General features: G+C 57.8%; 1 protein-coding gene across 2 annotated transcripts in view; it reads right to left on the reverse strand.

Annotated features, from left to right (window-relative positions):
- The window catches only part of MYH9 (myosin heavy chain 9), a 92,793-nt gene that overhangs the window by 16,322 nt on the left and 64,271 nt on the right, over positions 1–12,200 (reverse strand). For both annotated transcript variants that reach the window (XM_059080760.2, XM_067010120.1), the window contains exons 15-24: positions 11,023–11,137; positions 8,279–8,472; positions 7,803–7,924; positions 6,955–7,024; positions 4,975–5,135; positions 4,000–4,108; positions 2,611–2,742; positions 2,007–2,213; positions 1,326–1,463; positions 508–631 (exon numbers count right to left, since the gene is read on the reverse strand). In XM_059080760.2, the coding sequence (XP_058936743.1) occupies positions 508–631; positions 1,326–1,463; positions 2,007–2,213; positions 2,611–2,742; positions 4,000–4,108; positions 4,975–5,135; positions 6,955–7,024; positions 7,803–7,924; positions 8,279–8,472; positions 11,023–11,137 (1,372 nt within the window). The remainder of the gene's footprint in view (positions 1–507; positions 632–1,325; positions 1,464–2,006; positions 2,214–2,610; positions 2,743–3,999; positions 4,109–4,974; positions 5,136–6,954; positions 7,025–7,802; positions 7,925–8,278; positions 8,473–11,022; positions 11,138–12,200) is intronic.

Here is a 12,200-nt window from a genome sequence, read left to right on the forward strand (position 1 = left end):
TCTCGCGATACCTGCCCGGCACCTTACAACACACACAGCACGTCCATGCGTGTTATTTAGTTCAGTCCTCACACTCACCCTCTCGCTGTGTCCCCTTAGAGGTAAGAGAAACTCAAGCTCACGGAGATTAATAGGTACAAGATGACACAGCTAGTAAGTGGCAGAGCCGCAGTCAAACCTAGAAGCTCCTAGGAAGTCTCAGAAGCTTGTGAAACGCACGGTGTGCGACAGGAGAGAAACGCCAGAGCTCAATTCTCAACACTCGTCACTTGCGGGAGCGGCCCCCCCAACCAGTGCCTGGAGGTCCAGACTCCACAGGGAGCGGGCGCTGACCCCCATGTCTCGAGGGCAGTGGCCGGATACCACAGACCCCAGCCTTGCCTGCACAGAGCGAGTGGGAGACCCGGCCGGCACTCCAGCTCCTGGCAGCGAGGCCCAGGCTGGGCCCCCGAGCAGGGGACACTCCAGCGATCCTGAGTCCAACCATTCCTGCCACCACCCCCTTACCCTCCAGGTCGGTGATCATTGCCTCGTGCTTGTTCTTGAGCTTGGCCAGGCTCTTAGATTTCTCCTCCTCTTCCATGAGGTTGGTGGTAAACTCGGCTATTCTGTCTTCCAGCAGCTTCTTCTCCTGGGGGGCGAGGGTGGGTCAGAGCTTAAAGTCAGTTGAGCGCAGAACACGTCAGCTCTCCTCAAGGCACGACTCACCCAGACATGGAGGACTGAATGGCGGGGCAGGGCCTTAAACACCTGGTCAAGTTCATTAGGATTTCCTAGATCAAAGGCTTCATTTCGAAAGGTCACTAGCTCCCCTGCAACAGCTGGGTAAGCCTCCTTGGGACCCATAAAGGGGGTGCCCAAGCCCTTCCTGGGCCTGCGTCACCCCTTTCTGCTCAGGTGAGAAGAGCCGCCAGGTGACAGTGAGTGTCAGCGAGGGAATTCAGGACAGGCGGGATGGCGCCACCTTCTCCAGGCCTTCGACCTCCCCCTTCTTCACCCCGCAAAGTGCCCCTGCTCTTCTCACTTTCCGCTTTGTGTGGCCACCAGAGGAGTCCTAATCCCCCGGCGGCGGCCACACAGCCAGCGTAACTCCCCACATCACAGGGTCCCGGGCAGCCGTCCTGCCCTGTCAACCTGGCCACCCTCATCCTCCGGAGATGGAGGCCAGCATCCTGACCCTGTGCCTCCTTCTCCTCTAACTTGATTGCCAGCTGTTACCTGTGGCCAGGCGGATGCTGACAGGGGCACCCAGCCGCAGCCCTGAGCCTGGAGCTGCTGGCTCAGCCTCTCGCCCCCGTGCCCCGACCACCAGGCTGCTGCCCCACCTTGGCCAGCTTGCAGTTCTGGTCCTCCAGGATGATCTGGTCCTCCTCCAGCTTCTTCAGCTTGGCCTCAGTGGTCACCTTCTCTAGCTGAAGCTTCTGCCGGGCGCTCTCCTCCTCCTCCAGCTGCTCCTCCAGTTCCTAACGTGAAGCCAGGGCGGCGCCTGAGCGATTGGGTTGGGGCCCGGCCCCCACGTGTGCAGTCATGTATTTAAGACTGGGGTGCGGGGACAAGAACCCCAGTCCAATCGCGGGGTCACGTGTTCTGAGGGGCCTCGTGCAGCAAGCATCCACCCTCTGCTCCTCAGATCAGCCAGAGCGAGGACGGAGGAGGGAAATTAAATTGGCTTTGACGCTCCGTGGGGCAGCGCTAACAGGCACCTGACACACACATGTCAGAAAATAACCACCCAGGGTTATTCCCAGGTGCTCCAGTGGTTAAGACTCCGATCTCTCACTGCCCATGGGCCTGGGTTCAATCCCTGGTCAGGGAACTAAGATTCCACAAGCCGTGCGGCACGGCCATTAAAAAAAAAAAAAAAAAAAGCCCCAAAGAGAACACATCTCCAAGGCTGCCCCCGGGACAAAGGTTGTCCTCCCATGGCACCTGTGGCGCCCCTGCTCCCCACGCACCCCCTCCCCCGCCCCATGCCTGGGGTCCGGCCCTGCCCCTCCTCCGGGCACCTGGATGTTCTGCTGCATTTTCTTCTTCTCAGCCTGCAGGTGCTGGCAGCGCTCCTCCTCCTCCTCCACCCTGGCCTCTAGGTCATGGCAGATCTCTTCCAGCTCCTGCTTCTTGGCGGTCAGGCGGGCCCGGAGCTCCTCGGCCTCAGCACACAATTCCGTTTCTGCCTGGAGCTGCTCCTGCAGCTGCAACTTTTCAGCCATGAGCTGCGAGAACACGTGGGAAATGTGAGCTCTTACAGCCGCCTCGGGCCACTTGTACCCACAGGAGAGCTGGTCTCCAGTGCAGGCTCCTGCAGGGAGAGCCCTGCTGATGGGAGCAGCTTCCATCTCAGGGCACTCAAGCTGCCACGCATGTTTAAACGTCATGTCCACCATCCCTCACCACCGCTCCGTGAGCTGTGTACATCAAGATCCCGAGGAAACAGGCTCAGAGAGGGGCTGGGCCTTGAACCCAACACTCATGAGCTTTCCATCCCATGGGGCAGCCTTCCTACTTCACAAAACCCCGAACAGGGTCTGCAGAGAAATTAACCAGGCATGCCTTGCCTAACGGTTGCCAGCAGGTGGCAGCACTGCCTGGGCAGAGACTGCAGACACCCACCTGGGACTGGAGGGTCTCCATCTCTGAGAGCCTGCTCTCAGCGACCAGCTGCTTCTCCCGCACCTTCACCAGCTCCTCCTCCTTGGCCATCATCTCCTCCTCCTGCCGGCTCACCTGCAGCAGCGGCTTGACCTAGGAGAGGAGATTGAGGCGGAAACATGCTCAGGGCAAGATGCCTGTCCAGGCTGAGAGCCGTGGGGCTTTCCCCTCACCTGTGGAAGCGCAAGCTCATGAGAGTGAGGGGCGGGTAGGACGCAGGGCAGAGGAGGTGCAAATGGGTACAATCTTTCTGGAAATCAATTTGGTACTGTGTGCCATAGGCCTCTGACCCACTAATTACATTTCGGGGAAACTACCCCTATGTGTGCATGAAGATGTTCAGGACAGCATTGTTTATAACAGTGAAAATTTCAGAGAGAGATCAACATCCACTGCTGGAAAAATAGCCAGAAAAATTATGAAACATCTCTAAGGAACAGTATGCTGACTTTTTTTTTTTTTTTTTTTTTTGCGGTACGCGGGCCTCTCACTGTTGTGGCCTCTTCCGTTGTGGAGCACAGGCTCCGGACGCGCAGGCTCAGCCGCCATGGCTCACGGGCCCAGCCGCTCCGCGGCATGTGGGATCTTCCCGGACCGGGGCACGAACCCGCGTCCCCTGCATCGGCAGGCGGACTCTCAACCACTGCGCCACCAGGGAAGCCCAGTATGCTGACTTTTAAAAAATGATGCTCATGAAGGAATTTTAACTGCAAAACGCAAAGTACATGACTGTTTATACAAGTCAAAGCTCAGCTACGTAAGAACGTGTGTGGTTTACACAGCAGAGATTTACCGGGAGTGAAAAAAAAATTTTTGTAAAGCAGACTAAATATGGAAACATCTATTCAATATCGACGTTGGCACAAGGATAAAGGGATAATAGGTGAATTTTTATTTTCTTGTTTACCCTTTTGGTTAGTCTAACTTTTCGCAATTACCACAGATTACTTATCGTAAACAAAAGCAGCCTGAACAACTTTAATAATTAACGAATTTTTTTGTAAAGGCTAGGGAGGCCCCATCCAGCCGGGTGCAAGTTCTGACCTGCCCGTGGTTTCTGGGTGGGCAGCACTGTTGCCACGTGGAACCGTGGTGGGCGGGCTGGGCCCTGACATCCCGGGAGCCGCCCCTGGAGCCGCCCTAGCCCAGCCTGATAGCACCGTGGCCGTCCATGCCGGACACACGCCCCGGCTCACACCCCTCAAGACCCCATGGGCAGGATCATCCCGGGCTCCTGTGCTGGGTACAGGGACACAAAGGCAAAGTGCCAGCCCCAGGGCCCGAGCCCTGCAGGAGGCCAGCGTGAGGCCTGCTCATCCCCGTGTCACGCGGAGGCCCTTCCACACCCACCTTGGTGAAGAGCCGCCACCACTGCCAGTTGCGCAGCTTGAGGTAGGCGGCACAGTTCCTCTGCAGGACTTTCATGGCCGTCAGCTGCTGCTGCCTCTTGGCAAAGGCCCTGTGGGGTGAGGGTCACAGTCAGCCCTCCAGGTGGGGGATGGCACACCTCCCTCCCAACAGGCCTGACCTCACTCGTGGAGGCTTTCCCGGAGGAACCGACCCCTGCCGGGGGCACCACGAAACACACGTGGTGGGAAGGAGGTCGGCTTCGGGCTGAATCCTGTGGGTGACCTCACAGAGGGTGCCTGGGGCCGAGGTCGCTCAGGGGCGAGTGAGGTCACCACAGATCCGAGTCAAGTGTGAGCCCTGGTCACCAAGTCCCTCTATCGGCTGCAGCTCCCCACCCTGGTGCCACCCACAGTCTTGTGGCGTTGGTTTAGAGGGAGAACGTCAGCAGCTGATGTCCTACACAGGTCCATTTGTCCAAACACCACAAACTCATGCTGCGTCCCCCAGCACTCAGATCTCTGGCTGGAACAGACACCCCTGAGTACAGACACGGAGGGCTCAGGGGACAGATGTGCAGCTGCCCCACCCACCTTCCTGCAGCAAGTCAGCCCCTGACCCCACAGGAGCTGCTCAGGACTCGAGGATGGCCTCCTCCTCTGGGAGCACGGCATCCTCTGGGGACAGCCGGCTCTGGGTGTCATCCTTACATGAGGGACACAGGAAGGGACAGCGGTGGCAGGAGCTTTCATGACGAGCAAATCCAAGCACAGTCACCCCTCCCACCAGCTCACTCTAAACCTCAGGCAGAAATCCAGGAAGCCGGGGGGCAGGGAAGGCCACGGGGGCCTCCCCGGGGGACCTCTGACTGGCATTAGGGCGCCCAGGCCACTGCTTCCTCAGTGTCCTCCGCTACAGGAGAGCTGGGAGGGCCCGAGTGCGGGGCAGGCTGGGTGGGGTGGGCGTCCCAGGACTCACTTTCTGGCCAGGTAGCCCCTGCAGCAGGCCTGGAAGCCGATGATGACGTCTGTGATCTTCAGGTCCCGCTCCTCCTCCAGGTGAGCCAGCACCCCGGCCCGGAAGAAGACCTTGCTCTGGCCGATGCGGTACAGGTTGCTGTCGAGCTCCAGGGCTTTGATCTAGATGGAGGAGAGGTGGCCGCTTACCCCTTGCCACCCCTGCGGAGCCCTGGCGCACCGCCAAGGACGGGGGAGGGGGGGCCTGGAGCCTGGACCAGTCCCGCTACTCTGCGGGCAGCCTTCTCCTGGCGCCGGGAAAGCGGGGCTGGGGCCACGCTGGGGAGCAGGCAGGCGGGGGCCGGCATGGGGCAGGTAACGAGTCACACTTGCAGAGGAGCACAGACTCTCGGCCCTGAAGGGACCCTGGAGGTCTCCTCTTCCTCCTCTGTGCCACCCCGCACACCGCAATCACGCTCTACAAATGCCCAGTCAGGTCGCCCTCCAAGCGGAGGTGGCCAAGCATCTTGTTTTGTCCAAGCCCAGCACAGACTCCAGCTCAGGCCAGGATCAAATACTAACTAGATGACCCTAGGCCTTAACCTCTGTGAGCCCGTGTTTCCTCAGCTGCCAAATGGGAATAATGGTTTCTTTAATTAAAAGAAAAGTTAACAAACAAAGCAAATAATCGCACCTCCTTTCTAGGAGCGCCGTGGGAGTCAAACAAGAGAATGCACAGAGCACAGGGTCAAGCATGTGACCAGTGCCAAATGGGCTTTAGCCACCATTACTATTACCAGGCTGTTTTGGTAACAGTGACAAGGCTCTCTTACTAAGCCCACTGGCAAGGGTCTGTCTGTCCAACTGTCTGCCTGGGACAGAAGAGATTTAGAACAAGCTCCAAGAGGCAGAGCCTTTAAGTGGGAGCTGGGGGCCTTGGTGTCCACGAACGACCCGGCAGGCCCGGAAGAGGCCCCGTGCAGAGGGAAGACCAGGGCAGGTGGGGCCATGTGGGCAAACCCCGGCCACGCGCCCCACCTCCCTGCCTGCATGAAGAGCCCAAGCTGCCCATTTTCCCTGCAGGGCTGGACGGAGGGCACCTGCTTATGCTGGAAGTGGGGACAACTCTCTCTGGCTAGCAGCTAACTCAGTCTCCGGAGAAACGGCGGCCCAGACCCGAGCTGGAGGCACACCCTCCATCCTTCACACCTCCTCTCTGCCAGGTGACAAGCATCGGAGAGCAGGGAGCTGTGTCTTCTCCCTCCTTTTCTAGCCCCGATCTCCTTGTCCCTTAACGCGCTGCTTTGCACAGAGCAGGTGTTGCCTTTTTCTTCCCTTTTCTCTCTCCTCTCCCACCCCGAAGCCCGGCCCATCCTCTGCTGACTCTTTGGAAAGAACACGAAATAAAGCAAGCAGGAGGCGCTGGCTACTGACTCTGGACATGTCAGACCCAGCGGGACGCCTGCCTGCAAAGCAGAAAAACGACTGGGTGGGTACAGCCTCAGCACGGCCACTGGGTCACCACGGGGCCTTCATTCACTATGCAGAATCCAGTGCCCACTGCCCGTCAGGCACTGGTTCAGAGCTGGGGGAAAGAGAGGAAAGGCCCAGAAACTCAGACACCGGCAGCTTTGGGCTGGTCGTGGTGCCCTGGTGGCGAGCTGCCCCGCCGACCACACTGCATGTGAAGATGGGAGGAGACGTGCGCAAGAAAGAACCAGAATGTGCCCACAAGGAGGAGGCCGGCTCATACCACGCCGCGGCTCTGGCCTCCTCCTCCTCCCCACCCAGCTCCCACACGCCGTCCTGACCCCACCAAGGGCTAAGGGGGGTTGCCGCTCAGGGCACCTGGCAGAGTCAGAACTGGCTCCTTGGAGGAACGAGAGAGCACGGTGCCAACGGATCCAAAGGACCCCATCCAATCACAGGGGCGCTGGCCACATGGATGCCCAGAAGCCACAGGTCACCCGACACAGGAGGCGGGGACGGCAGCTCAACTCACCATGAGCACACACGCCTGCTTCCCATCCATGAAGCCCTTAGGAATGGAATTTGGTGTCAGGATCTCGTATCTGAGGAAGAAAAGGGCAGCCAGGTCAGTGTAGCCCTAGCTTGGATTCCATGTGGCCTGGAATATACGTGAGACATTAGGGTCGTCCCTGTGGCGTAGCAGAGGTAGAATTCTTTCCACAGAGTCTCCTAAGGAAAGGGGACGTTCGGTGAATCCCGCCCTGCTCTTGCCTTAGGCCAAATGTCACGAGGAAGGCCTGCTGCCTTCCAGAAAAGCAAATGGAAAGTCACGTCCGACTGTTTCATTCACTCAAGCGTGAGTTTTGCAGCGGGCTTACTAACTGCTGATCACCCAGCATCCGCGTCTGTAACCCCAGAAGGCCATGCCCATCTCTTCACTGAGATGCTGCAGGGAACCACCAACCAACGGGGTGGTCCAAGAAATTAAACTCAGGGCTGCATCAAGACATAAACTGGCACCAAACACAGTCATTGAGCAAAGAAGCCGGTGGCACTACTGTCCCCCTCTGCACACACAGCAGACTTCCGTCTCCATCAAGCCCCTTTAATACCCAAGGCTGATCCTCCTTTAATTTCTTTTCAGAGCTCCTCTAAGTGTAGCAAACAGCGCCAGGCTCCCAAAGTGACCAGGAGTGAAAGCCAACGAGATAACTTTTGTTTCAGAAACAAAACAGAGAAATCCCTCCTCACGCAGACGGTGGCACAGAGAACCGTGTGAGGAGCCGGCCGGAAGTCAACTCAACGTGGACGAGGAAACGGCTCCCCTACCGGAGGCCCCCGCGGGGGAGCAGTCGGCCCCGGGCCGGGGGCCCTGCTCACCTCTGCCGGAACTCCTGGAAGACCACGCGGTTGGGGAAGCCCTGGCGGCAGATTCGGATGCCCTCGAGAACCCCGTTGCAGCGCAGCTGGTCCAGCACCAGGTGGGGGTCCAGCTTGCCAGCCTAGGGAGGAAAATACACGCACCTGCTCTTACCTCTGTGCCCAGGAATTGATGGAGAGAGGGGCGGCCCCCTCTGCATGACACCGGGCAAAAGCCCCCCAGGGAGGGAGTTGGGAGTCGCTGCCGCCCACAGGTTTTGACAGCCCAGTTAATTACGTGATCTGGGTCCGGGAGAGGCAGAAACACAGGCTACGAAGGCAGCTTATCCCCTAAGGGTGCCTGAGCCACCCCGCCGGGGAACTTAACCGAGGCCGCTGTGTGCGGCGGGGGACAGAGTTTCCGCGCGGGGAGACAGACAGGGGTGGAGTGGCCCGCACGTGTGCCCGGCCCGCGCCACGCCCCCAAGTGGCCGCACCTTCTTCTCGTGGTTGGGGATGATGCAGCGGACGAAGTTGGGGTTGGTGTTCCTCAGCGTGGCCATGAGCTTGGCCAGCTGCTCCTTGTACAGCTGCCCCACCGTGCGGAACATGCCCTTGCGTGTCTTGAAGGCCCCTGGCAGCGCCGTCTCTGACATGCCGGCCACCTGGTCCAGGCCAATGATGCGGTCCACTGCAGAGAGCACGCAGAAGCACGTGAGTACCCGGCCGTCCAGGTGGGGGCGGAGGGGCGGGAAAGACAGACAGACGATCTGGACAGAAGGAGAGGAGACTACGGAACAGCAGACTGTTTCTACTTGGAGTCTACACAGCGGGCTAAAGTCATCTCCAAACGTTGAGCGAAGGTGACCTTGTGAGCAAGGAGCAGGAAGCAGGAAAGGGTTTGGAAAGAGTGCGGAGCCACGGAGGGGAGCCGTGCACCCGTGAAGGCTAACTCCACACCCACGTCACTTATCTCAGCCACCCTGGAAAGCTCCTAACCCAGAGATACGACAGAGCTAACACTGGGAGATTAGGATTGACATTTATACGCTGCCATGTGTAAAATAGCTAGCTAGTGGGAACCTGCTATAAAGCACAGGAAGCTCAGCTCGGTGCTCTGTGATGACCTAGATGGGGGGAGGGGGGGATGTGTGTGTGTTGGGGGGGATGGTGGTGGGAGGGAGGTCCAAGAGGGAGGGGATAGAGGTATACATATAGCTAATTCACTTCACTGTACAGCAGAAACTAACACAACATTGTAAAGCAATTATACTCCAAAAAACACCCCCCCAAAACCAGAATCCCCTTTCACAATAGCTGTGATTCAGATAAGTTGACAGGAGCTGTGTAGCCTTTTGGTGAGTGTCGTGATGGCTGGTAAATAACAACCCTTTGCTATGAGAATAACTGGAAAACAAACAAACAAACAAAACAGACCTAATAACGCCATTTTGGAGTGGTGAGCCAAGCTTGTCCACTTGCCTGGCTCTGAGGAGGTGTTCAACTTGACTTACAGGAAACCTGTAGTCCTCGGATCCCAGATGAAATGAAAAACTCAGCATCCTGAGTTCACGTTGACCTTTACCCGAGAGCACTGGGCTAGGAGTCAGAAGGCAGGGGCTCTAAAGCTACTCTGCCATCGCCTGCAGGACTCTGGACGAGTCCCTCTCTGTCTGCAACAGCCCCACGCAGGGCTCTCTACATCAGGGACCTAGCGCGGCAGGAATGGGCTCGGGGCAGAGAGTTCCAGACGACCACTACTGCCAGTGACTCTACCCCAAAGGCCGAGGCGCCTTCTCCCTCTTGTCTCCCTTGGTCTCCAAGCTCAGGGGTCTTTATCACCTAAGCCCACCCTCCAAGGAAGACGCCCTCATCACCGTGGCTCCCGCCCAGAACAATGAAACCAACTGCTTCCTCCCAGGCGAAAACAAAACAACGAACAAACCCAACCTAGGTGGCCGGCAATTTGAGGCCAGTCTTAAGCAAGAGCCAATGTTAAATTTGAAAGCTTCCACTGCTGGCTGCAAAAGTTAAGAATTCTGTGACAAAGTCGGTTTCCTATTCCTCTGTGGCCAGATCTCTTATTTTTCTGAAGGCAACACAAAGGAGTGTCGCTCAAGAGGGAAGCTGGGAGTGAGGATGGACCCGATGAACCCCCTCAATTAAAACGGGAGGCATCCGGACCTCATGCAGCCACCGCAGGGCCCCTCTGGCCACCAAAGGTGTCCTGCGAGGGGGCGGCTTGTGAAGGCCACTCAGGTTGCCCACTGTGAGGTCAAATACGCCCCGTAACAACTCGCCGTTTCACGTAAGTGTGTGCCCTGTCCCCGGAAGGCCTGGCCCGGGAGGAACAGGTGACTGCTGCATACACACACAGGTGTACGCATGCACAGACACACGAACACGGAACAGCAGTGCGCACAGCACCTCGTGCTGAGACGTGGCAGCCATCCAGCCAACGAGACGCCGCCTTCACGAGCGGGAGTTCTGAAGGGGATATAGATTTGTAAAATGATTCTTTTTCCTTTCAATATCTAACGAGAAGTGTCAGTATCAAAACATGGCCCTGATGTGCCTGGTTTTCCACTGGAGGCCTGGAGGCCATGGGGAGGGGGAAGGGGCCTCCCAAGAGCCCGGGGCCGAGACCGGGGAAGGGGCACAGTCAGGCAGGAGCAGCCGCGGCAGAGAAGGCTCGCCATGCAGCCCTGGATGCGCCACACGTGGATGGACGCCGCACCGGGCAGCCGGTCACCTGGCTCTAGGAGGAGGGTAGGAAAGCGCTGAGAGAAATAGGCTGTCTGGTTGCTCGGCATCTCTGCAACAGAGAGGTTAAAGCGAACCCCAGGCAGAAGGGAGGAGAGACCAGCAGAGACAAGGAAAAGAACGACTTCCAGAGCTACCAGCTACCCGGGAGAAGCAGGGAGGAAGTAAGGAGTGGGATGGGAACCCGGGCGCCGGGCCATCACGCGAGCCCCCCCCCCCCCCCCCCACGCTAGAAAGGGCTTGTCTGTGGCCGCGGAGCCTAGGGAAGCCTCTGCCCAAGAGCAAATGTGCTGCACAGCACGTTCAAGGATGCTCGGGGCTCAAAGATAGGGTGACCGTAAGGGTTGGAGGAGCCCAGGCTCCCGGGTGCTAAGCGGTCACAAACCCACTGGTCCACGTCCTGGGCTCGGCCCGCTGCCGTGGAGGGAAGAGGCCCGGCCGGGGGCGCCGGGAGGCGGGGTGAGGGCCAAGGGCATACCATCCTTCCACAGCTCCGAGACGAACTTGTCGGAGGACTGGTGCAGCAGCGTGGCGATGTTGTCGTTCAGCGGGTCCATATTCTTCATCAGCCACTCGTCAGCTTTGTAATCCACCTGCGAGACGGGACCCCGGGTCACGGGCTGCTTGGGGGACATCGGCGCGCACAGCCTCTCCAAGGACCGGCCGACCCCACAGGCGGAAACATGAAAAACGGTGAACCCTCGACCTGGCGTTTGCATCCCGGGTCGGGACGCAAAGAGCAGCTGGCCAAGCTCGTGGCCACGCTGAGGAACACCAAGGAAGGGAATGGTGAGTGGCCAGGGCAGAGGCCTCCGTGAGATGTTCTCTGCGGAGTCACGCAGAAGGCACAAAATTTAAGCCGCGCGAACCCCAAGCAAACGGTTATAGTTACACCACGAAATATCCCGTTTTTAATTGTTTTAAGGTAACATGAACATAAAGAAAACAATCCTGAAAGGACGTTAACCAAAATGTGGTAATATCTCTTGTTAGTTAACAGGCAAGTAATTTTTACTTTTTCTTTGTCATTTCAGTATACCCAGGTTTTCCTGGATATGCGTTATTCTTATCTCTCTCTCTTTTTTTAAAAATTTATTTATTTTATTTTTGGCTGAGTTGGGCCTTCGTTGCTGCACGCGGGCTTTCTCTAGTTGGCGGTGTGACAGCCTCTCATTGCGGTGGCTTCTCTTGTTGTGAAGCACGGGCTCTAGGCGCGCGGGCTTCAGTAGTTGCAGCACACGGGCTCAGTAGTTGTGGCTCGCGGGCTCTAGAGCGCGGGCTCAGTAGTTGTGGTGCACGGGCTTAGCTGCTCCGCGGCATGTGGGATCTTCCCAGACCAGGGTTCAAACCCGTGTCCCCTGCACTGGCAGGCGGATTCTTAACCACTGTGCCACCAGGGAAGCCCCCTATTCTTATCTTTTTTGAAATATGTCCTTAATAACAAGAGTAGTACAACATTATAAATTCTAACAATACAAACAGAGAGGGAAGCCGCTGCAACCCCCGTCCTAAACCACACAGCAGTAACCGCCGCTCTCGGCCTGTGGTCCCCTCATGGCCCCTTTCGACAGGTTTCTGCACATGCACTGCTATTGATGACAAGGTACAGGATGGTGGCTTCTTTCTCCCTAGGGGCAGAGTTACCTCCTGGGAGAA

This window comes from Kogia breviceps, chromosome 12 (genome assembly GCF_026419965.1).
Source record: "Kogia breviceps isolate mKogBre1 chromosome 12, mKogBre1 haplotype 1, whole genome shotgun sequence".
NCBI classification, from domain to species: Eukaryota; Metazoa; Chordata; class Mammalia; order Artiodactyla; family Physeteridae; genus Kogia; species Kogia breviceps.